This window comes from Hyla sarda, chromosome 4 (assembly GCF_029499605.1).
Source record: "Hyla sarda isolate aHylSar1 chromosome 4, aHylSar1.hap1, whole genome shotgun sequence".
Taxonomy (NCBI): Eukaryota; Metazoa; Chordata; class Amphibia; order Anura; family Hylidae; genus Hyla; species Hyla sarda.
Window position 1 is genome coordinate 318,643,852 of NC_079192.1, and position 26,451 is coordinate 318,670,302.

The 26,451-nt window shown below is 44.1% G+C and overlaps 1 protein-coding gene across 2 annotated transcripts; it reads left to right on the top strand.

The window, feature by feature from the left end:
* Positions 1 to 5,694: 5,694 nt before the first annotated feature.
* YIPF5 (Yip1 domain family member 5) lies at positions 5,695 to 26,451 on the top strand. 2 transcript variants are annotated; one of them, XM_056574895.1, is made up of 6 exons: positions 5,695 to 5,825; positions 11,350 to 11,467; positions 18,175 to 18,344; positions 20,829 to 20,974; positions 24,360 to 24,541; positions 25,248 to 26,451. In XM_056574895.1, the coding sequence occupies exons 2-6, from the start codon at positions 11,358 to 11,360 to the stop codon at positions 25,408 to 25,410; spliced, it is 771 nt and encodes a 256-aa protein (XP_056430870.1). In that variant the 5' UTR covers positions 5,695 to 5,825; positions 11,350 to 11,357; the 3' UTR covers positions 25,411 to 26,451. The 2 variants fall into 2 exon arrangements, with proteins under 2 accessions (XP_056430870.1, XP_056430869.1); XM_056574894.1 differs by lacking the exon at positions 5,695 to 5,825 and adding an exon at positions 8,189 to 8,321 and having other exon boundaries at positions 11,348 to 11,467.

Sequence of the window (26,451 nt, forward strand, 5' to 3'; positions counted from 1 at the left end):
AGAACATTTTTTCTTCGCTGCAACAAGGAAAACTGAGACTTGTGCCCTGCATGGCACACATGTTCAATCTAGTTGTCAAGTTCCTGAAGTGTTCCCCCAATCTGCAAGACATCCTAACAATGGGAAGGAAACTTTGCATGCACTTCAGCTACTCGTACACCGCAAAGCACACCCTCCTTGAGCTGCAACGTCAGAACTGCATCCCCCCAAAATAGTCTGATTTGCAACGTTTCCACATGTTGGAATTCCACCCTACATATGTTGGACCGACTATACGAACAGAGAAAAGCCATCACCGATTTCTTGATGATCCAAGCAGATATGGGGAATCCCCTGTGTAACTTTATTGTCAACCAGTGGCAGCTCTTACATGACCCCAGTCATTTGTTCAGGCCCTTTGAGGAAGCCACATTATTAGTCAATCGCCAGGATTATGGCATGAACAACGTCATTCCAATGCTTCATCTACTACAACACATGTTGGAAACGATGGCTGGTCAGGGCAATGGAGATGTGGCGCCTACATCTCATGGCCACATGAGCTTTGTGGGGGCTGAACTGGTGGAGGAGGATGAGGGGCACAGTGGAGCACAGTTTAGGATTAACGAGATGGGTGGTTTTTCAAGTCATCTGACAGGAGAGGAGGAGCAGGAGCAGCTAGAGGGTTATGACAACCCAGACACCGCGAGACAGAGGACCCAGACACACCGTGGCAGTATGCAGTGGAGATGGAGGCAGGGAGTAACTGTGTGTCATTTGCACAAATGACATGATGCATGCTCACTTGCTTGCATAGTGACTGCCCAATTGTCACAATTTGGCAGCAGGATGACCTCTGGCTCTCCACCTTATTGGACCCTCGCTACCGGCACAAAGTGGGGGCCTTTTTTACACCCACTGAGAGGGAGGACAAACTGACCTACTACAGAGGCATCCTACGTGGTCAGTTGGCCGGTGCCTATCTGCGTCATTGTCCATCCTCTCGCAGGTGTGACTCGGGGGGCCCTCTGCGTTCACTTTACACTGCCACGGCTGCTGGGGAGGGGTGGGGTGGCAGGAGCAGTACCAGCTCCATCAGTAGCAGCCTGAGTCTACAGTCGTTGAGTAACTTTCTTCACCCGCATAGTGAAGGAACTCATCAGCAGCAGGTAGACCTGAACCAGCAGATGGTGGCATAACTTGACATGACCATGCCAACACACCTTGAAGATCCACTGGACTGCTGGGCAGCCAAACTTGTTATCAATCTGAGGAAGGAGGAAATACCCTCCGAAATGCATCATTGGAAGCTCTATTAATAAATACAGTGCCTTCGGGCACTTTACTTTCCATACATATTCGTGTTTCATTAACCTGGATCTGCGAACAGCGCCTAGACAAGGTTCCGTTTTTTCTCTCTTCATTTCTTCTTGATCGTACAGGAGAAGATTTAATCCTCTCCCGTTGGACCCTGGACCTGTAGTTCGCTTCCACATGCTGAGTAACCCTAAGGGGTGATATGCCTATTTCTACATATATCTGGTGAGCAGCCATTTTATAGATTCGGGGCTCCCCTAGTCCCTGATTGGGACACAGATACCCTGGGTAATACACGAGGCGCAGCCCTCTCCCCTTTTTTGTTTTTCCACAGGGCTAAACTTGAGTTGTGGCCGCAACTAGCAGAGTTTGTGAAGATGTGAAGTTGAATTCGGCATGGATCAGCCAGGATTTCCACCCACCAATGCCTAATGCATCAGAGTAGATTGAACATGGTGCCACAACAACACTTCACAAATATGGATAGATCTAAACATATTTAAGGCGCTGCTCGCCAGTTACAGACATTCCTCCACATCAAACTACAAGTAAGTATTGAGGATTTGCATTACGTAAAACTTAACTTTTAATAATATTCTTAGGATAAAATATACGTACGCAAAAATGTGCCACCTACACCACCAAGTACTGATGTGATGCAAAGACCTCTAAAAGGTGGAAGGGAATAACATATGGTCCATTGTAATCGGTGGGGGTAAAAACTTCCCCCGTAAAGCCCTACTCTTGCACTATTAATTCCCTTCTTTGCAGTGTTACTCGCCCTAAAAAGGGCGGCCCCACACAGGCACCTCTCCCTATTTCCCCCTACAAACACTGCCATTTCCCAGGGTTTTTAGGTGGAAATAGGGAGAGTTTCCTTTGTGGGGTTGCCTTTTTTAGGGTGAGTAACACTTGCCAAGAAGGGAATTAATAATGCGAGAGTAGGGCCTTACTGGGGAAGTTTTTACCACCACCAGTTACAATGGACCATACATTGTTCCATTCCACCTTTTAAAAGGTCTTTGCATCACATCAATACTTGGTGGTGTAGGTGGCACATGGTGATTTTTGCACACCTTTCCTTTTGTTTGATTTAATAAAAAACATTTGGGTCCATATATTTTATGCTAAGCATGTTATTAAAAGTTAAGTTTTACCTAATGCATATCCTCAATACTTACTTGTGCACACTAATGCATATCCTCAATACTTACTTGTGCACACTAACACTTTTATAAAAGAGACTGTTTTCTTCTGCCTTCATGCCTCAACTACTATTCTGATCCTGCCACCTGCCTGATGCCACACATCTGATGCCACGTTCTCCTTTTCACCCACCTTCGTCACCGGGTACTGGTATTGCCACCCACCGCACCACTCTGTCACCAGGTCACTTTCATTACTCCTGATGCTGCTGCTGCCACCTCCAGGCTTTCTCTTTCTGCCACCATATGTTCTCCTTGTGCTGATGCTACCTCCAGGTTGTCTCATTCTGCCACCATATGTTCTCTTCATGCTGATGGCAGCTCCAAGCTGTCTTATACTGCCACCATATGTCTCCTCATGCTTTCGCCACCTCCAGGCTGTGTCATTCAGCCACTATATGGTCTCCTGATGCTGCCGCCACCTCCAGGCTGTGTCATTCAGGCACTTTATGGTCTCCTAATGCTGCCATCACCTCCACACAGAGTCATTCAGCCTCTATATGGTCTTCACATGCATCTACCACCTCCAGGCTGTGTCATTCAGCCACTATATGTACTTCTCATGCTGCCGCAAATTCCAGGCTGTGTCATTCAGCCACTATATGCTGCCGCTACCTCCGGCTGTGTCATTCAGCTACTATATGTTTTCCTCATGCTGCCGCCAACTCCAGGCTGTGGAAATCAGCCACTATATGTTCTCCTCATGCTGCCGCCACCTCCACTCTGTGTCATTCAGACACTATATGGTCTCCTCATGCTGCCGCCACCTCCACACTGTTTCATTCAGCCACTATACAGTCTCCTCATACTGATGCCACCTCCAGGCTCTGTCATTATGCCGCTGCAACAGTGATTCTAATAGCGACACCTCTGATCTGCATATCATACTGAATAACAGTATTATTTTACTAACTAAGCACACTCCATATGTGTGTTACAGCAAGGCAAAGTGTTCTACACCCCTATTGAGGCTCTCTGTAGGCCAGAAATAGCCGTTTTTAATAGCAATCCGCCACAAATATATTTGGACCGAAACAATTTTTTTTTTAAATGCGCTCATCTCTAAAGACAACCCATGAAGACATTTATAATCCATAGGGTTGATTCCTCCTGGACAATGGGAAGTTAAAGGGGTACTGCGTTGGAAAACTTTTTTTTTTTTAAATCAACTTGTGCCAGAAAGTTAAACAGATTTGCAAATTACTTCTATAAAAAATCTTAATTCTTCCAGTACTTATTAGCTGCTGAACACTACAGAAGAAATTATTTTCTTTTTGGAACATAGAGCTCTCTGCTGACATCACTAGCACAGTGCTCTCTTCTGATATCTCTGTCCATTTTAAAAACTGTCCAGAGTAGGAGAAAATCCCCATAGCAAACATATGCTGCTCTGGTCAGCTCCTAAAAATGGACAGAGATGTCAGCAGAGAGCACTGTGCTCGTGATTCAGCAGAGAGCTCTGTGTTCCAAAAAGAAAATAATTAGCTCTGTAGTATTCAGAAGCTAATAAGTACTGGATTTTTTAATAGAAGTAATTTGCAAATCTGCTTAACTTTCTGGCACCAGTTGATTTAAAGGAATTTTTTTTTTCCACCGGAGTACCCCTTTAAGCAAAAAATTTTGACTAAAACTTAACATTTATTTGTATCATTAAAATCGTTTTCTCAAAACTGGACAGACAGTAAATTCACTCTGGTGCGCAAAAACGCAAAAAACTGGTGGTATATACATAAAATCAATTAAATAAATTAGGCGTAAGCATCACAAATGATGAATAGTGGACATACGTATGAACCTAGCTATCTCTGACCCTCACCCTGTGACTCAGGGTGGGACGCTGGGTAAGACAACTGGCGGGGGTGGTGGGGGAGCCCACATGGCCCTAGTCTACAGATAGCCTGACCCTAGGCAGAGTAATCATCCTACAAAGCACGGCTTTGCACTAGAACCTCCCCTATTAAGCTATCAGTCCCTAACCCAGGCTAACTTCCTTGCTAAAATAATACAAGCTACCTCTTTATGGGGGCATGACCCTAAGTATAGCTAAAATCAAACAAATGACATGCCATATCGCCCAGGGTCAACACATATCAAATATACCAGATATTATAGCAGTGATAAAATAAAAGCATATATATTACACTATGCCCCACTATAGTAGTACCTGAACCTACCCAATACACACAAAGGTGCAAAAATACCAAGTTAGCAAGATATCATAATAGTATTACAGTGGTAAGCATTGCACTGTGCCCTTGTGCAGTGTCACATTGAATATAGACTTCGTGTACTATAACACCTATGGCATAGTTCTTGATACATACACTTATCATTGACCAGCAGATATGCATCACATGTAAAGTATACAATACAGGTGAAAAGAAAGCCAAGGTTGGCTGATGCTTATGTCTCTGATTACACGGTGTTGTGAATCTCAACGCGTTTCTCATACCCATATCTTCAGGAGATAGATTAAGGTATATGATGGGGGGCACGCCATTGTGGATCCCACGGTGTCTGTGGTAGAACAGACAGTCCCAAGCGGACTCTCTGTTTTACCACAGACAGCGTGGGATTCACAATGGCGTGCCCCCCATCATATACCTTAATCTATCTCCTGAAGATATGGGTATGAGAAACATATGTGGTAGCCCTCGGGGGGTGTATGGTAGCTGGGGTGTTGTTTCGGTAGATGAGGGGTTAAGGTTAACCCTATAGTTCGTGACGCCAGGCTGAGGCCTAGTATGCTGAGGTAATTCTCCGGCCTATCTCCGCCCTTCCCAGTAACGATAGGTGCATGCATAAAATGACTGAAGGTCCACAAAGTAGTTGAACTTGAACTTGGATAACTTTACTTAAATGCTTGCAGTACATCCAATGCACAATAACAGTCTCATTCAAACAGTCTCTATATAGTTCAGTGACTGACAGTTGTTGCGGACCTTGAATTGTATTATAAGTCTCTGAATTTAGGGTAATTTTGAAGATCCGTCCGGATTTAGGGGATAGATAAGGTCCGGTGATCTTGCAGAGTGCTTAGGGATTGATACACTCACGGTTTAGAAGAGATCAGCCGTCGCCGCAAGGCTAGGGCCTAAATTCACTGATGACAGCAGCGCAGATCCTTCCCTGTCAACAGCCCACGAGGAAAGAGAGGGAGCAATGGCCGCCGCTCCCTTATATGGGCAGGGACGTTTTTACTGGTCAAATTAACTGTCACTCACCGTTACAAGGAGTGATGTAAGATAAACGTCACAGGGTCCTCAAAAGATCCTTAAGCATAAAACCATAGAGTTCACCTGATCACTGTTACGCTTTGCATAGGTAATTAACCATTTATATACACTTGTACAATCCTATATATATATACAAATCCTAAAGAATTATTAGATAACTAATACCTAGATGAGAGGTGACTAGGGGCGGGCTAGTTAAGAAAAACCCCGACGTCCTAGGGACTCTGGCTATGGGGACCTATATACACAGGTACCGGATAGGATGCGGTACCGGGACACCACAAACACACACACACACATATATATATATATATATATATATATATATATATATATATATATATATAAAACTCAACGTGTGTGTATATGTATGTATGTATGTATGTATGTATGTTCCACAAAAACTTCGAAACGGCTAAAGATATTCACATGAAACTTGGCACACATGTTACTTATATGTCAACAATAAACATAGGATAGGTGATTTAACCCTTATTCACCCCCATTTGCCAGGGGCGGGGTTTATGTTTAAAGTCCCATACAAGTCAATGGGAAATATATGTTATAGCATAACTTCCATAACGGCTGGAGATATTTCGATAATACTTGGTCACATGTTACTTATATGTCCACTTAAAATATAGGATAGTTAATTTAACCCTTAACTACCACCATTTGTGAGGGTCGGGGATTTTGTTTAACGTCCCATGCAAATCAATGGGAAATGTATGTTCCCACATAACTTCCGTACGGCTGGAGATATTTCAATACCTGGTACACATTTACAGGTCAGGATATGAGGACACAATGGGAGGTCGAGATAGGAGGTCGAGATAGGAGGACGGGATTGTCGGGTTAGGAGGTCGAGATAGGAGGTCGAGATAGGAGGATGAGATAGGAGGACGGGATTGTCGGGATAGGAGGTCAAGATAGGAGGTCGAGATAGGAGGATGAGATAGGAGGATGGGATATGAGGACTGGATATGAGGACGAGAAAGGAGGACGGGATAGGAGGACGGGATAGGAGGTTGGATAGGAGGTCGGGATAGGAGGACGGGATAGGAGGACGGGATAGGAGGAAGGGATAGGAGGAAGGGATAGGAGGACCGGATAGGATGGGATATGAGGAAGGGAAAGGAGGACGGGATAGGAGGATGGGATAGGAGTTCAGGATAAGTCGGGATATGAGGACGAGAAAGGAGGATGGGATAGGAGGACGGGATAGGAGGTCGGGATAGGAGGTTGCGATATGAGGACAAGAAAGAAGGACAGGATAGGAGGACGGGATAGGAGGTCGGGATAGGAGGTCGGGATATGAGGACGAGAAAGGAGGACTGGATAGGAGGATGGGATAGGAGGACGGGATAGGAGGACGAGAAAGAAGGATGGGATAGGAGGACAGGATAGTAGGTCGGGATAGGAGGACAGGATATGAGCACCTGATAGGAGGACGGGATAGGAGGTCGGCATAGGACGTTGGGGTATGAGGACGGGATATGAGGTTGGGAAGTGACAACAATATATGAGGACGGGATATTAAGTCAAAAGCTTCCTCCTTTGTTGATTTTCCTCCCCAACAAGGATGAGGAAGGAGAAACCGGGCAACGCCGGGTACTCAGCTAGTATATATATATATATATATATATATATATATATATATATAACTTCCTCCTCAAGGAAAACAGCAGTGCTGTTTTCCTTGAGGAGGAAGTTATATGGGGATCCAGTGTCGCACACTGGGGAATACTTTGCACCACACTGGAAGCCACCCTGTGCTGAAATTTTCCACTTATTCCTACATATATATATATATATATATACACACGCACACACACTGGGAGGAGAGGGATGAGAAGGGATGAAGCTCGAGGATGAGCAGGGATGAAGCTGGGAGGGTGAATGGCAGGGATTTTGGCCAACTGTTTGTCCCCCTGTTCACCTGGCTCTGACGGTGCATTGCCATAGAATGAGATTTGCCAGCAGCTTTCTTCACTGCTGAGCTCCTGTATCATTCAGCTCATCAACAGCTTTTCCTACTTGTGGGGATCATGTGATGTTATGATGTCACATGACCCGTGCAGTGCAGGGAAAGCTGCTGATTAGCAAAGGCGGAAGAGGAGCTGAATAAGACCCCCCAGACCTCCACAGTCCCTGTCACTGGCTGTTTCTATAGGTGCTCGATTTGCATTACAGTCTGCAGATCGACCTCACAAAAATAGCCAGAGACAGGGACAGTCGGACGCACCTGGGTTAAAGTGTCACTCCACCAGAGGGTGTCAATCGCTGCGGTCCGCACCCCCTTAGTCACACCAAGCGTTTGACTTATATATTGCTTGAATTGTGCGCTTCACTATATTGATTGGTCTTGTCATCTGCAGTTTCTCCACTAGATGGAGCTATTACCCTTCTTTATATGCTTGGTACCGGAGTTTATACACAGCCAGGAGTGAATCACGTGACCGGAGGGTCACATGATCGCTTTCAGGAGGAGATCTCGTGAGAGCTGTGAGTACTGCTCTGTATACCAGGAAGAGGACGTGGCTGTGTGCTGACACCGGAGATCACTATATTCAGCTGTTGCATGGTAATTTGTGGGGCTTTTATGGGTTATGAGCAAAAGCTTTCTAAGTTTGCCTTCCTCTGACTGCACTATGCACATTATTGATGTACTTGCATATACATGAATTGAGACTAAGCTATTGATTTATTATGTGACATATACTCTGCCTTCCTTCCATCTGTTTTCCTGTATGAACTGATTTTGGTCTTTCTAGAAAAATGAAGTATTTTGTGTTTTGCTATACACATGTTTATTTCCTTATTGTGTATTGGAACTAAACCAAAAAGGGAGGAAAACAAAGGACATAATGTCACCAAACTCCAAAAATGGGCTGGACAAAATTATTGGCCCCCTTAACTTAATATTTGGTTGCACACCCTTTGGAAAAAATTACTGAAATCAGTGGCTTCCTATAACCATCAATAAGCTTCTTACACCTCTCAGCCGGAATGTTGGACCACTCTTCCTTTGCAAACTGCTCCAGGTCTCTCTTAGTGGAAGGGGGACTTTTTCCAACAGCAATTTTATGATCTCTCCACAGGTGTTCAATGGGATTTAGATCTGGACGCATTGTTGGCCAAAGGCAGAAGAACAACCCCAAAACTTAATTGAACCTCCATCATATTTCACTGTAGGTACTGTGTTCTTTTCTTTGTAGGCCTCATTCTGTTTTCGGTAAACAGTAGAATGACATGCTTTACCAAAAAGCTCTAGCTTGGTCTCATCTGTCCACATGACATTTTCCCAGAAGGATTTTGGCTTACTTAAGTTCATTTTGGCATTTTTATGTCTCTGTGTCAGCAGTGGGGTCCTCCTGGGTCTCCTGCCATAGTGTTTCGTTTCATTTAAATGTCGACGGATAGATCGCACTGACACTGATGCTCCCTGAGCCTAGGACAGCTTGAATATCTTTGGAACTTGTTTGGGGCTGCTTATCCACCTTCTGGACTATCCTGCATTGACACCTTTCATACATTTTTCTCTTCCGTCCATGCCCAGGGAGATTAGCTGCAGTGCCATGGGTTGAAAACTTCTTGATAATGTTGCGCACTGTGGACAAAGGCAAATCTAAGTCTCTGGAGATGGACTTGTAACCTTGAGATTGTTGATATGTTTCCACAATTTTGGTTCTCAAGTCCTCAGACGGTTCTCTTCTCCTCTTTCTGTTGCCCATGCTTAGTGTGGCACACACAGACACACAATGCAAAGATTAAGTGAACTTCTCTCCTTTTTATCTGCTTTCAGGTGTGATTTTTTATATTGCCCACACCTGTTACTTGCCCTGGGTGAGTTTAAAGGAGCATCACATGCTTGAAACAATCTTATTTATCCACAATTTTGAAAGGGTGCCAATAATTAGCCCATTTTTTGAGTTTGGTGACATTATGTCCAATTTACCCAATTTGCCGTAGGACGTCGCAGGAGCCAGGAGTAGCGCGGACCCGGGGCCCCTGAAACAGGTAGCTGTAAAACCGGGGATTGGGGAGGCAAAGGGGCAGTGGCGGTGGTCTCTGGCCGGGGGGGGGGGGGGGGGGGAGCATTATCGGCAGTCCCATAGGCCCAGATTACTCAGACTGTGTGAGAGGAAAAGTGGAGAGATTTTTCCACAGCAACCAATCACAGCTCAGCTTTCACTTTACCTCAACTCGTTAGCTGAGCTGTGATTGGTTGCTCTCCACTTTTCCTCTTACACAGGTTGATAAGTCTTGGCCTAAAGTAAAGGGGCAGCAGCAGCATGCATGCCCAACTTTATTTATATGAGGGTAGCAGTACGCCCATTTTCATTATCTGTGGGCTCACTGGTTGGATAACCACCAATCAGATGCTTACCACCCATTTGCTGAACTTGGCTTAAAAGCAAACAAATTCTCACCTTAAGGGCATGTTCACACAGTGGAATTTCCACAATTCTGCAGAAATTCTGTTTCGCAATGCTAGCTACTGGAATTGCAGAATTCTGCCAAAGTTATACCGGAATTTCTGTGTTCTCAGAGCATAGGATTCTGCCAAAATTCAAGCCCCATTGATTTAATCAGGATTCTGCAATGGAATTCCTAAACATTTTACAACTGATTTTATATTACAGTGACCCCCCCCCCCCCCGACCTACGATGGCCCCGACATACGATAATTTCAACATGCGATGGCCTCTCAGAGGCCATCGCATGCTGAAGGCAGCATCAACATACGATGCTTTTGTATGTCGGGGCCATCGCATAAACGGCTATCCGGCAGCGCTGACTGCTTCAGCTGCCGCCGGATAGCCATTTACGGTGCCCCGTGAGCTCCGGTGATGGTCTCCTACCTGTCCTCGGGGCTCCGGAGCATCCTCTTCACAATCCCATCCATCGCCGGCGCTCTCCATCGTGCGCGCGCATGCCGTCCCTTCATCCAATAGGAACGGCGTATGTAGTGACGTGATGACGGCGAAGGAGAGCGAGGATCCCGGGGAAGCAGAGACGTCTGGAGCCTTGGGGACGCGGCAACAGCGATGGAGGGCGATATCCAGGGCAGCGGTGACGGTCCGGAGCGGCGAGGACAGGTGAGTACAGCTTCCTATACTTTACATTGCACGGATCTCTCAATATACGATGGTTCATTTGGAATGGATTACCATCATATGTTGAGGGACCACTGAATTAAGATTACATGTTAGATCGCACACTGCGCGAGGGGGAGATGTTTTGCTGGACAATTGGTCCTGCAAGAAGAAAAGAAAAATAAACAAGCCCTTATAAGGGTGTGTAGAGGAAAACATTAGAGTTATGGCTATAGAATAGAAGGGCGAGGAGAAAAAAAAAACGAAAGGGCAACAACGAAAATTCACCTGGTCCTTAAGGGGTTAAAGTTATATATTGTGATAATTTGCTGCAATGCACACTAGCAGATAAAGCCTGTAATTCAAGGGTTAATTCTACCCCGCCCCCCCCTCTTACTGTGCTGGCAGCTGGCACTGGGAAAATATCTTATTGTTCTGCTGCATTAGATGGAGGCAGCTTCTTTATAGTTCCTTACATAATGCTTTGTTGTTTTCTTGTGTTGTATTTTAGAGCTGCTGCCATGTCAAACTTTGATAACGGCAATCAAGATTTCTACCAGACAAGCTACAGTATTGACGATCAATCTCAGGGTTACAGCTACAATACACAAAATGAAGCCCAATATAACAAGTAAGATCACATTTCTGTCATAATGCATATTAAAGGGGTACTCCGGCCCTAAGACATCTTATCCCCTATCCAAAGGGCCGTCACCCCCCTTCCCATAGGCTTGCATTGAGGAGGTGGGGCGTGACATCACAAGGGGGTGGAGTCATGACATCATGATACTCCAGCCCCGTGGTCATGAGTCTTCGGACACGGAGCAATCATTGCTTCGTGCTGCATGAGAGATTGCGGGGGGCCCCAGCGGCAGGACCCCTGCGATCAGACATCTTATACCCTATCCTTTGGATAGGGGATAAGATGTCTTAGGGCCGGAGTACCACTTTAATGGACATTCCATTAACCTCTGCGTGATAGTACTTGTGGTGTCGCAGGTGAGTTCTGCTACGCATCTCGTGCAGCAGAAAACGTCTGTCACTTTTGCAAAAAAGCTCTAATTTGATGACTGACAAGTAGTGTTCTGTGTATGTATAAGGAGGTACTGCAGCAGCTGAAGTGTGCTGTGGTGTCTGCCTGCACAGTAAACAGAGTCCATACATTGTGTAGTGCTGCTGCTGGGTAACTGCAGCTTCGCTTCTATTCACTTCAATGGGAGTTGAGCTGCAGTAACTCGGCACAGCCACCACACAATGTACAGAGCCTTATCCTTCTTGCCCTATTTTCTGTGTATATGCCAGGGCCGTGAGATAGGGCAGGTGCTCCACCGATCAGAAATTGATGGCCTATCCTGAGCAAAGGCTATCAATGTGAATGTCCCAAAAATATATCTTTTAACGAAGATCTGTGGCAAGTTTGTTGACCTTGGAGCCTAAAGGTGTTGTGCCAATATTGCTGGAACAGCCACACTTGTTGGTTTGTCATCCAGAGTTCAACAAGACTGGATAACCCATGGACAGAAATCCCAGCAGAGGGTCACACAGCAAGATACCAGCATCTGGGGACATGTTTGGTGTCTCAACATTGATTTACCACAGTGGAGTAATCTGCCACAATTCCCATATGGCGAACTTTGTGTAGACTGCGGTTCAAAGGGAATGGGTCACCCAATCATTATTTTTTTTTTTCCTTAGAGGTTAAATACATTTTTCATATTTTTTTGTAAATGCTTTTAATTTTTTTTCACTTGTCAGGAAATAGGACAAATAATTGTAAATGTTTTCTTATTTCACACTGTTGACCAACAGAGGTTGCTAAAATGAGAATTTGGTTGGCAAGCAACTTCAAACTTTGCCTCGCTCCTCTCCTTGCTGGTGACCTCACACCTCCCTTCCTCTTGTGTCTGGAAGAGAGGATGGGAAAAATTCCACTGAGCAGTGCCATTTTTATGGCGCCAATCTAGTGAAAACGTTTCCCTCCCTACAGTCTGGTTGCAGTGACCCAGTAAGGGACAGACATACAATCAGGGACACATGCACACTCAGTACAGGCAGGTACATATGTATGCACATATGCACGCTCAGTACGGTCAAGCTGGTGGTTGGAGACAGTGGTCGGTGACTCCAAAGGGCACTGCATCATTTGGGCAGAGGGACACAGGAGATGACCAATACCTACCCTACAGAGCAGCTTCTGTGTCTACACAGCCTTACAGTCAGTGACTGCTGCACACAATTCCCCCTGTGATGCAATTCTCTACCCACCTCCCAGCTGTCAGTTGACCCCCCCCCCCCCCCCATCACTGTACGGTGTCTATTTTAGGACCTCGTCAGCCGTAACTCCATCCTCCGTCAGGTGAAACGGCGTCCTGCCTCCTCCCTCGGGCCAATCTCCATCAGGCGTCAGCCGCAACTCCCTCCTCCCTCCTTTGTCATCCTAAAGTCTCTCATCCGAAACTCCGTCATCCCTCAGACGAAAAACTTTCCTGCCGTGTAGCAGAGCCGAGTCAGTGTCGGCTCTCTGCTATACAGGTTCTGCTGTACACGCTATTCAATGTTGGCTCTGGTATACAGACTCTGTAGAACATGTAGTGTCTGTAGTACACGTGCAAGTTTCACAGTTTCGACTCTGCTATACAATGCTTTGCAGCATCGGCTCTGCTATGCGGCAGGAAGTTGCGTCTTAGGGAGAATCGTCTGAGGCATGACGGCGTTATGGACGAGGGCGTTTCGGATGAGGGAATTGTGCCTGAAGGATGACGGCGATTGGTGTGAGGGAGGAGGCGGGGAGACGTTTCACCTGACGGAGGACGGAGTTATGGCTGACGATGGACACCGTACACCGGACTATAGGAGGTTCTCAGTACCAGGATGGTCACCTGATTCATATTTCAGAAGATAGAGCTGGTTACGTGCAGGAGAACAGGGTGGAAGGTGACCTACCCTGCATGCAGGATTTTAAAAGCAGCAGAGCAGTATAGTTACCTAGACATAGCTGAGCTAAAAGTGTTTGCTGGTTCAAAATCTTCCATTACTGCCAGCAAAGAAAATACCTAGTCCAGCTCTGCTTTTCTTCCAGTCTCCCCTCTCTTGGTCTGTTCCTGTTTCACAGCCTGCATCTGTATCAAGCCTACTCACCCTCTTGCTCCCGGCCTCTCACACAGGTCCTGTCTCCTCCGCTGCTGTGTCAGGGAGACTCCACTTCCCTGGCTTTCAATTTTGCACCTACAGACCCATATGAGGGCTCATTTTTTTTTTTTTGCGCCACCAATTGTACTTTATAATGACATCAATCATTTCACCACAAAATTTACGGCAAAACCATCGGGGCTTCCGATTCTATGCAGTGCACTTTTTGGTAAAAAATTCCACCATATCTTTATTCTGTAGGTCCATACGGTTACCTAATTTATATAGGTTTTATTTTATTTTACTACAAAAAAAATCATAACTACATGCACCCAAATTAGTATATGTAAAATTGTCATCTGACTCCTATAACTTTTTCTTTTTTCCATATACAGGGATGTATGAGGGCTAATTTTTTGCACCGTGATCTAAAGTTATCGGTAACATTTTTGCTTTGATGGGACTTGTTGTTTGCTTTTGATATATTTTTATTTTTTTTAGGGTATACAAAGTGACCATAAATACGCAATTTTGGACTTTGTACGCCATATATTTTTATAGTTCGGACATTTACACACGCGGCGATACCACATATGTTTATTTTTATTTACTTTTTTTTTTTTTTTTATGGGAAAAGGGGGGTGATTCAAACTTTTATTACTGAAGGGGTTATATCACATTTTTAACTTTTGTCCCCATAGAGAACTACACTGCTCAAAAAAATAAAGAGAACACTAAGATAACACATCCTAGATCTTATTGAATAAACTAATTGGATGAAATACTTTCGTCTTTACATAGTTGAATGTGCTGACAACAAAATCACACAAAAATTATCAATGGAAATCAAATTTATCAACCCATGGAGGTCTGGATATGGAGTCACACTCAAAATCAAAGTGGAAAACCACACTACAGGCTGATCCAACTTTGATGTAATGTCCTTTAAAACAAGTCAAAATGAGGCTTAGTAGTGTGTGTGGCCTCCACGTGCCCGTATGACCTCCCTACAACGCCAGGGCATGCTCCTGATGAACTGGACTAAAGCATCCGCCAACTCCAGGAAAGTCTGTGGTGCAACGTGGCGTTGGTGGATGGAGCGAGACATGATGTCCCAGATGTGCTCAATCGGATTCAGGTCTGGGGAACGGGCGGGCCAGTCCATAGCATCAATGCCTTCCTCTTGCAGGAACTGCTGACACACTCCAGCCACATGAGGTCTAGCATTGTCTTGCATTAGGAGAAACCTAGGGCCAACTGCACCAGCATATGTTCTCACAAGGTGTCTGAGGATCTCATCTCGGTATCTAATGGCAGTCTGGCTACCACTGGCAAGCACATGGAGGGCTGTGCGGCCCACCAAAGAAATGCCACCCCACACCATTACTGACCCACCGCCAAACCGGTCATGCTGGAGGATGTTGCAGGCAGCAGAACGTTCTCCACGTCGTCTACATACTCTACCATGTCTGTCACGTGCTCAGTGTGAACTTGCTTTCTTTTTATTTATTTTTTTTTATTTAACAATTTACTTTTATTGAAGAAATAAAGAAACGTACAAACGTAGTGTAATCTGCAAACAGTACAATGTACGTATTACAATTGTGAAGAAATCAAATACAGGCACGCAGGCCGATATGCATGGGCATATAGACTAGAAACATACACATAGAACCAAGTGTCTCAATCTGAGTCCATAGCATCTGTCGAAATGGAAACATTGGTAGTATAGCGTATACACGTATATAGACACTATGTGGTCCGCTGGCCACAACATAAACCGTACAATTTATCCAGATCTCTGAGACCCAACAATATGGTCAGTAGGATGTAAATGAACCTGAAATAATCAAAATGCAGCCTTGTGGGCTTGTAGGCGAGTAGATATACAGAAACTTTAACCAGTACAAATAAACAAGAAAAACAGACAGGGGGGAGACAGACTAGACTTACCAGACACACAGACGTACAAGCAGCCATCCTCCAGAGTCCACACCCCGCGCCCCGAACGCTCAGACCTAAAACAAAAAGTGATCTCACGGAAGAGCCTGAGAGTCTGTGTTAAACATGAATGGAGTGTAACGTATCAAGGAATTTTCAATGCTCCCAACGAGCCCGCCAGAGACGCCATAGTATACCGTTGTGTGGAGGCGAAGGGTCGAACTATGGATATGAGTTCCGAGGCAATATAAGTGAACCTGCTTTCATCTGTGAAGAGCACAGGGCCCCAGTGGCGAATTTGCCAATCTTGATGTTCTCTGGCACATACCAAATGTCCTGCATGGTGTTGGGCTGTAAGCTCAACCCCCACCTGTGGATGTCGGGCCCTCATACCATCCTCATGGAGTCTGTTTCTGACCGTTTGAGTGGACACATGCACATATGTGGCCTGCTGGAGACCATTTTGCAGTGCTCTGGCAGTGCTCCTCCTGCTTCTCCTTGCACAAAGGCAGAGGTAGCAGTCCTGCTGCTGGGTTGTTTCCCTCCTATGGCCTCCTCCACGTCTCCTGATGTACTGGCCTGTCTCCTGGTAGCGCCTCCATGCTCTGGACACTATGCTGACAGACACAGCAAACCTTCTTGCCATAGCTCGCATTGATGTGCCATCCTGGATAACCTGCACTACCTGAGCCACATGTGTGGGTTGTAGACTCTGTCTCATGCTACCACTAGAGTGAAAGCACTGCCAGCATTCAAAAGTGACCAAAACATCAGCCAGGAAGCATAGGAACTGAGAAGTGGTCCGTGGTGACCACCTGCTGAACCACTCCTTTATTTGGGGTGTTTTGCTAATTGCCTATAATTTTAACTTGTTGACTGTTCCCTTTGCACAACAGCATCTGAAATTGATTGTCAATCAGTGTTGCTTCCTGAGTGGACAGTGTGATTTCAAGTGTGATTGACTTGAAGTTACATTGTGTTGTTTAAGTGTTCCCTTGATTTTTTTAAGCAGTGTATTACATGCAATCCTTGGATTGCATACACTGTTCAATGCTATGCCAAAGCATAGCATTGATCATTATCGGTGCTCTGCTGCTCCAGCCTGGATCTCGGGCGTGGAGCAATAGAGCGACGATCAGATGGCGGGAAGTACGGTAAGAAGCCTCCCACTGTCCTCTCAGCTGTTCGGGCGCGGCGGTCCCGAACAGCCCACTGAGCTAGCCGGCAACAGTTTTCTCACGTTTTAGATGCCGCAATCTACTTTGATCGCGGTGTCTAAAGGGTTAATACTGGACATCAGCCCGATCAGTGATGTCCGGTATTAGACGCAGGTCCCGGTTGCTGATAGCAACCGGGACCTGCCGGGTATTAGGGTGCTTCACATATCGGGAGCCAGCGCAGGACATAAATATACGTCCTGAGTCATTAAGGGGTTAAAAACAAAAATGGTGACACATTTCCTTTTTAATAGCGAATACCGACAAGTGTGCACCTGATGATACTGTGTTATAGCATACAATGCCTCACGTGGACTAATGAAAGATGTCAATGAACCTTGGACACATGGCACAAGGCTCTAAACCCTTCAAATGGCCAGGTCCGCATCTGGCATAAACAGCCGTATCTCTTGGGTGCACTGTTTGGGTTTAACATTGGTGGTGGCAGTGTCCTGGTTTAGTGAGTGTGTTTCTGGCATGCCCTAGGACTGATGGTCATGGTATCACAATCCTTAAATGATGAACCCTTTAGTGGCCTGTTGATGGACCATTTGCACAATATTTCAGGAGGTCTTCCCCAACCACAGTGCCCTCTTTTAACAGTAAGGTGCTCAGTGTCATTGGGCTGAGATTACTAGAAAGTTGTTGGAGGAACAAAACAATTAATTCTCCACACTGATTTAGCCCCAAACTCACTGAATTGTGTAAACCCCCGAAGCGGTGTATTGCAGACACGGGTCGTGTTGGCTTAAGAAGGTCACCTTCTGAAATCTGTTCCCTGATATCTGCAAGGCATGAACCTGAAAAGATGGACCTACCCTTTGTTATGTAGTTGTTTCTAATAGTGATCATTTAGTGTATTTCAGTTTTATATCCTAGGATTTTACTGTTTGGCTACAAGCTGCATATTTACCCCAGTTGTCAAGTGGGCAGTAACTTTCTTTCAGAAGGGGTTGTAAATCTTAGGCTCAGGGGTCTGTGGATACAGGTTTTTTTGTATTTTGTTGCTTTGTATCTTTGCATTAATACTGCATTCACTTGTAATTTGCAGACAATACAACTATGACTATAGCCAACAAGGTGCTTTTATGCCTCCTGGGATGATGAATCAACAGCAAGCGTATGCAGGACAGATCTATCAGCCAACACAGACATACACTCCTACTTCTGCAGAGTCTGTGTATGGAAGCGGTTTTGATGATGAGCCCCCTTTGTTAGAAGGTAAAGTTCACTCCATAAAATAACCATTATTTACAGCTAGAAATCAGAGATAAATATTCTGTTTATCAGCCAAGAAATGAAAGTGATAAACTGATCTCACATGTTTTTGTGTGAGGTACACAGCTGTTTCCAAATTTTTATTTATTTTTTAACCCTAATCTTTCCTATTGACTTCTTCAAAATTCTATGATGTTTAAGTCCCTGCTTCATATCTATACAAATACACTGGGGCAAAAAAAAGTATTTGTGCAAGTTCTCCCACTTAAAAAGATGTGAGAGGCATGTAATTTCCATCATAGTTATACCTACAACTATGAGAGACATAATGAGAGAAAAAAAAAAATCACATTGTCTGTCTGATTTTTAAAGAATTTATTTGCAAATTATGGTGGAAAGTAAGTATTTGGTCAGTAACAAAAGTTCATCGCAATACAATGCTATATACCCTTTGTTGGCAATGACAGAGGTCAAATGTTTTCTATTAGTCTTCACAAGGTTTTCACACACTGTTGCTGGTATTTTGGCCCATTCCTCCATGCAGATCTCCTCTAGAGCAGTGATGTTTTGGGGCTGTCACTGGGCAACGCGGACTTTCAACTCCCTCCAAAGGTTTTCTATGGGGTTGAGATCTGAAGATTAGCTAGGCCACTCCAGGACCTTGAAATGCTTCTTACGGAGCCACTCCTTCATTGCCCAGGCAGGGTGTTTGGGATCATTGTCATGCTGAAACACCCAGCCACATTTCATCTTCAATGCCCTTGGTGATGGAAGGAGGTTTTCACGCAAAATCTCATGATACATGGCCCCATTCATTCTTTCCTTTACATGGATCAGTCGTCCTGGTCCCTTTGCTAAAAAGCAGCCCCAAAGCATGATGTTTCCACCCCATGCTTCACAGTAGATATGTTGTTCTTTGGATTAAACTCCGCATTCTTTCTCCTCCAAACACTACGAGTTGAGTGGTGCCATTATCGGATTATCGGCAAGGTAATTGCAGATAACCTCTAAAATCATGAATATTGTCCGATAATGTCGGCCAAACCGATAAGCGGTCGATCCCTATTATATTCCTCCATAATTTGCAAAAAAATTCTTTAAAAATCAGACAATGTGATTTTATGGATTATTTGTCTCATTCTTACTCTCATAGTTGAGGTATACCTATGATGAAAATTACAGGCCTCTCTCATCTTTTTTTAAGTGGGAGAACTTGCATAATTGGTGGCTGACTAAATACTTTTTTGCCCCACTGTATTACAAAAAGACTTAACCCATTCCCCCTACAATTAGAATAAAACTTAGGGAACGCCGGCGGAAAAAAAAACGTATTCACTATCCACAGGATAGAGCATAAGTAGCTGATCTGTGGCAGGGGCATCTGAGCGCTAAGACCCCCCCCCCCCCCCCCGGCGTGCTAACTTAGGGGTGCATCACGTCTACTGGTAGACGCTACGCCCTATTCATCCCTATTGGAGCGCAGAGTACTGTATTCAGGTCTTTTCGGCGCTTCTCACTGAGTGCTGGGTCCCATCCTAGTGCTCGGACCCCCGAGATGAGCTGCTTATCCCCTCTCCTGTGGATAGCGGATAAGTGTTTTTATGTTATCTTTTTTTTTTTTTTTTTTGAAGCGGTTTTCTCCTTTTTAAGCTTTTTAGCTCCCTTAAATAAAGCCTTGGTTGCTGCCATGAGTGTACCTCAATAATATGGAGTTAATCTCCCCAATTAAACACTTAAGGCAGAGTTCCATAGAAATGAGTGCTGTACAATTTTGAGGTTATACCAGAGACTTAAAGGGATACTTCACTACTTTTAACTTTTTTCCTTTCCAGTTAAGTCATAAGTCTTACAGTTTTAAAGACTTTGTAATGACATTATTTGACCATAAAATGTACAACCATGCCAAAAAAAAAGTATTTGTTGGGCGAAAATAGACAGATAAAAACTGTTTTGCAGCCTCTTTAAGTTAATCGCCACATATATATTAAACTTATGGATCCCGCGATTGACTTTCGCAGGATCTAAAGAACAAATGCCGGACATTGGAGTGATCACTGATGTCCGGCATTAACAGTGAGTCCTGGCTGCTGGTCGCTGGCTTTGAAGCAAGCTGAGCTCACTTCCAATTCCCTTTTGGGGGCGCAGGGCATTGTTTAGGGGTCAATCCATATCCCCTACCTCCAGAACTGGTCCTTGTGTATCTCCACTTCTTCTGTAGACAATTTGTGGAGCATATGCCGACCCCACGGTTCCATGGACTGGGAGAGCTGGGAACACTTCCTAGAGAGGAGTCTGAGCAGTCATACCCCCTGCGATCACTTTTCCCCTATCCTGCGGGATAAAAAGGCACTCCAGTACTTAATGTAATGTACACATGTTCATGAGGCCTGAATCTGTGATTGCTGTATAACTAATGGAATTTATACTGACCAATCATTTGTTTCACCTTTTTTTTGTTAATATGTAAATATGTTTTTTACTTTGCAGAGCTTGGGATCAATTTTGACCACATTTGGCAGAAGACATTAACCGTGCTACACCCTCTGAAAGTAGCAGATGGCAGTATCATGAATGAAACAGATTTGACTGGACCAATGGTTTTTTGTCTTGCATTTGGTGCCACATTGTTGCTGGTAAAGTTATCACATCTGCTGATACATTATGATGGATAATGTTAACTGCTTGAATTTCTTCAACCCCTTAAAGCGCGACTTCAGTCAAAAAATATTATTCTATCAGGGGCATTACCAGGGTCTTACCGTGTGGCTCCACTTCTTTGCTATTCACCCAGCTTTGGTCCCGTCCTGCTGCTTTCACACAAGAGTTTGTGTTTAAAGTAGGGATCGACCGATTATCGGTTTGGCCGATATTATTGGCCAATATTCACGATTTTTGACGTTATTGGCATCGGCAATTACCTTGCCGATAATCCGATAATGTTCTGCCCCGCATCGCACGCCGCCCCCCCCCCCCCCCGCACCGCACGCCGCCCCCATTGCCTCCCCTATGCCCGGTTTTATAATTACCTGTTCCCGGGGTCTGGGGCCGCGCTATTTCTGGCTCCTGCTGCGTCCTGCGTTACCCTGTGCGCTGCGCAGCGCAGTGATGTCCTCATCGTGACGTCACTGTCAGTGCACACAGTGACAGCTCAGGATGGGAACCAGGTAATTATAAAACCGGGGATAAGGGAGGCAATGGGGGCGGCGTGCGGTACGGGGGTAGATGGGGGATGGCTGGGGGGGCAGCGGTGGTGGTTGGGAGGACCCCCGGACAGGCAGGGGGAGAGAAGCGGGTGGCGGCGGTGGTCTCTGATTCAGCCAAAGCTGCTGCAGTTCATTGATTTAAAGCGCCCGTCTGTTTAGCCTCACCCCATTATTGCTACTGATTTAAATAATAAATTCGTCCTGAGTTTCCCTTTTAAGGACACAGCCCGTTTTGGCCTTGCGTTTCAGTTTTTTTTTCCATCTACAGAGCCATATAAGCACTTAAAGGGGTACTCTGGTGGAATTATTATTATTATTATTTATTTTAATCAACTGGTGCCAGAAAGCTAAACAGATTTTTAAATTACTTCTATTTAAAATCTTAATCCTTCCAGTACTTATCAGCTGCTGTATGCAGAGGAAGTTCTTTTCTTTTTGATTTTTTTTCTGTCTGCCAACAGTGCTCTCTGCTGACACCTCTGTCATGTCAGGAACTGTCCAGAGCAGGAGAGGTTTGCTATGGAGATTTGCTCCTACCCTGGACTGTTTATAAAATGGACAGATGCGTCAGCAGAGAGCACTGTGGTTATACAGAAAAGAACTACTCAACTTTCTCTGTAGTATACAACAGCTGATAAGTACTGGAAGGATTAAAGGGGTAGTCCATTAATTTTTTTTCTACTATTCTAAAGGGGCTGTAAAGTTAGTGTAGTTCATAACATAGTGTCTGTACATGTGTGCGACGGTTTTCTCACAATTCTTCTGTGATTTTCACCTCAGTCATACGAAATTACTGTTGTCTCAGATTTTCCCCAGGTTGCAATGCGGCCGAGACCTGACTTACTAGTCAGCTGATGACAGGGAGCCTGTCTGCTTCTATGGGTGGAACGATCGCTTGGTGGGAGAGAGATCAATCTGCTACTAATGCAACAGTAGTAGAAAACCACAGGTCTTTTGAATGGATGCAGCTCATTTATGTTTCAATGGGTGGGGTGGCTGATGTGTGGGAGGGAGGAAAATGGAATTGTGGGATTTGTAGTAAAAAAAAAAGTCAAACAGGAAATACCAGTTCACAAAAAGCTAGCCACAGTGTTATGGTAATCTCATGACATGGCCATTTAGCCTCAAGACAAGCACAGATCTTTCCTAAGCATTTCCTAACCTGTCTGCCTGGTACGTACTAAAATCACCTTATGGTGGATAACCCCTTTAATATTTTCTAATAGAAATTTACAATCTGTTTAACTTCTGGCACCAAATGTTTTTCACCGGAGTACCCCTTTTAAGGATGCAGGGTGTAGCTGTACGCCCTGCACCTGCTCCCCTTCTGTGACACGAGCTCAGGAGCTTAGCCCGCGTCATAGCAGGGTGTCCCGGCGGCTATGAGCCTCTGGGACCCGTGCCTAATGCCGGACATCACCGATCACGGTGATGCAAGGCATTAACCCCTTAGACGGCACGATCAAAGTGGATTGCAAGGTCTAAAATAAAATTTTAAAAAGTCCTGACAGCTCAGCGGAGCCATGGTTTCACGATCAGCTGAGGGAATGGTGCCTCCTCATCATCTGATCGGTGCTAAGATTCTTCAGTCAGCCATTGCAGGCTGGAGCAGCAGAGCATTGATAACACTGATCAGTGCTATAGCATAGCATGGCATCGAACAGTGTATGCAATCCAAGGACTTAAAAATTGTGTTTAAAAAAGATAAAAATATTTATATGAATTAACCCCTTCCCTAATAAAAGTTTGATAAGGTAAATAAAGATAAGGCGTAATTTTTATTGAAAATAAACGGATGCCGCTAAATTCTGAAATGACTTTTTTTTTCCTTCAGCTTTGTCCCACAAATTTTTTTTTTCTCTTTTTGGTTTTGTCATAGATTTTGTGGTGAAATGACTGATGTAATTACGAAGTACAATTGGTAGTGAATAAAACAAGCCCCATATGGGTCTGTAGGGGGAAAATTGAAAGAGTTATTATTTTGAGAAGGGGAGGAGGAAAAATGAAAGTGCAAAAATGAAAAAACCCTGAGTCCTTAAGGTGTTAAGGGCTTGTTTTTCTTTTTTTACGCAATCAATTGTACTATGCAATGACTTTGTGTGACCTTTCATTTTACCAGAACATGTATACTATTTGTGGGGAGAAATCCAGTTTGTTTTTTATTTCTTATAGCAAGTGCCAAGCAAGCTTTCGCACTTTCACATTATCGCACATTATCAATATTTGGAAGGCACACTATGCTATATTGTGAAATGTCAGTAGATCATATTTAAGGTTTTTTCAGGACTTTGGATTAATAGCCTATCCACAAGATAGTTGCACCAAGCATCTACTACTGATCAGCTATTCAGCACCTTGCATTATACAGTGCAAAGTGTCTGATGGCCCTTTACTGTGTGTTGTATAGTGGTGGTGCCAGGTAGCTGCAGCTCCCATTTATTTTAGTAGAAACAGATCTGCAGTTACCCAGCAGGGACCAAACAGCTGATCAGCTGGGGGGTGCTGGGTGTTGGCACCTCTCCGGTCAGCAATTGTTGGCCTATCCTGTGGATAGGTCATCAATCCAAATGTCCTGGAAACCCCCTTTAAAACTTGGTGCAGTCAGATCACTACTTACCTTTTCAAACTTCAAGTGAAATAAAGTGGAACTGGAACCCCATCAGTGGTGGTTAAACACATTTGTCAAGTGTTTGTTTTGTTTGAGGTTTATTTTCCTTCAATAGTAAAGTGACTTGTAAAGTGTTACACATTAGCATGAAAAACATGTATCATTAATTTATGTTCATTTAGTTGTAATAATTTCATCTCTCCACAGGCTGGTAAGATTCAGTTTGGCTATGTTTACGGGATCAGTGCTATTGGTTGTTTAGGGATGTTCTGCCTTCTCAATCTGATGAGTATGACCGGAGTGTCATTTGGCTGTGTTTCCAGTGTCCTGGGCTACAGTCTTCTCCCAATGATTATCTTGTCTGGATTTGCTGTTGTTTTTTCCTTGCAGTAAGTTTGTTTTCTCTTTATTCATCTGAAGAGTTTACTCTACTCTAGACATGTCATTACTTTAGTGGTGGGATAAACTGTTGGGGCCCAAGGATCAAAGCATCAGCAGTTCAACATAAATAAAGTAGTTCCCTCAGCAGCCACTTGTCCAGTCTCCCTATTATTACTCACAAAATAGAAGAAGGGACGGCACTGCTAATAGAGTATCGCCATGTGGTACCTGATAGCTTGTAGAGGGGCCACGTTGTAAAAGAGGAGTCGCAATCCCACAACCAGTCTTTCGGTGCTCAGTGGCAAAAGAACAAGAGTAGATTTTCCAAGCAAGCACGTAGAAAGGATGCTCACAGCACTCGATAACGCTGGTATAAAAGGTGGTACTTTATTTCAAGCGAAGGGTTAACAAACATCAGGAGCAGAGACGGGGGGAGACAGGTCAACGACCGTTTCACCACAACTGCGGCTTCAACTGGACCATATGGTCCAGTTGATGCCACATTTGTGGTAAAACGGTCGTTGACCTGTCTCCCCCTGTCTCTGCTCCCGATGTTTGTGAACCCCTTCACTTGAAATAAAGAAGTACCTTTAATTACCGTATCGAGTGCCGTGAGCATCCTTTCTACGTGCTTGCTCCCTATTATTACTGTCTGATAATATTTGTGTATTTGCTTTGTAATGTATTAATACATAACAATTTGTTGTATTTTAGAGGAATTATTGGCATCCTCCTCACAGCTCTAATAATAGGCTGGTGCAGCTTCTCCGCCTCAAAGATCTTCATTTCTGCTTTGGCCATGGAAGGACAACAGCTTCTTGTCGCCTATCCGTGTGCTTTACTATACGGCGTATTTGCCCTGATTTCTATCTTTTGAACTGTATATTAAAGTTGGACTACAATGGGCCAAACTCATTTTGAAGATGGATTTAATCTGCCGTCTGGGATCACTAAGCTGTCATCATGCACATTTTTGGGAAACAAAGTGACGTACGTCTTATGTTCATGTTTTATATAGGACTTTTTATAAATACTGAAGGTCCTCAGAATATCCTTGTAAAGAGCTTAAAAGAGTACTCCACTGAAAACATTTTTTATTTATTTTAATTTTTTTTAAATCAACTGGTGCCAGAAAGTTAGGCAGATGTGTATTTAAAAAGCTTATATAGCTGCTATATGCTTTACAGGAAGTTTTTATTTTTGAATTTTCTTTCTGTGTGACCACAGTGCTCTCTGCTGACACCTCTGTCCATTTCAGGAACTGTCCAGAGTAGGAGCAAATCCCCATAGCAAACCTCTCCTGCTCTGGATAGCTCCTAAAATGGACAAAGGTGTCAGCAGAGAACACTGTGGTTAGACAGAAAAAATGCAAAAAGAAAAGAACTTCATGTGAAGCATACAGCAGCTGATAAAAAGGATTAAGATTTTTAAATATAAGTAATTTACAAATCTGTTTAACCTTCTGGCACCAGATGGTTAAAAAAAAATGTTTTCCAGTGAAGTACCCCTTTAAGTTGTACTGGCTGAACCATTAGCATACAATATTTGAAAGTAATAAACAAGGTTCTGAGTTCAAAATGTCTTTTATAATAAAATCTCAGTTTGTCAGTGTTAAAGCAATCTGTTTAGTTTACAGGTTAATATCAAACAAAGTTCTTTTGCAACATACGTTATGTTGCTCTGGTTCTAGACTGTATTATAGCCTGGAGCCGCATTCACAACTCTGCTGGTTGCTCTTTAGAACAATAAACAGGATTGTTGAGAAAAGAGTCTGTTTTTCCTTCATCATTACTGTATAGTGCCTGGTGTTTACTATTCTTCAAATGCAGTCAGCAGTGTGTGTTAAGAGACTTCAACTTTAAAGGGAATGTGTCGCTTATTTTGTTTTTAAATAAAATTGTGTTCTAACAATATAGAA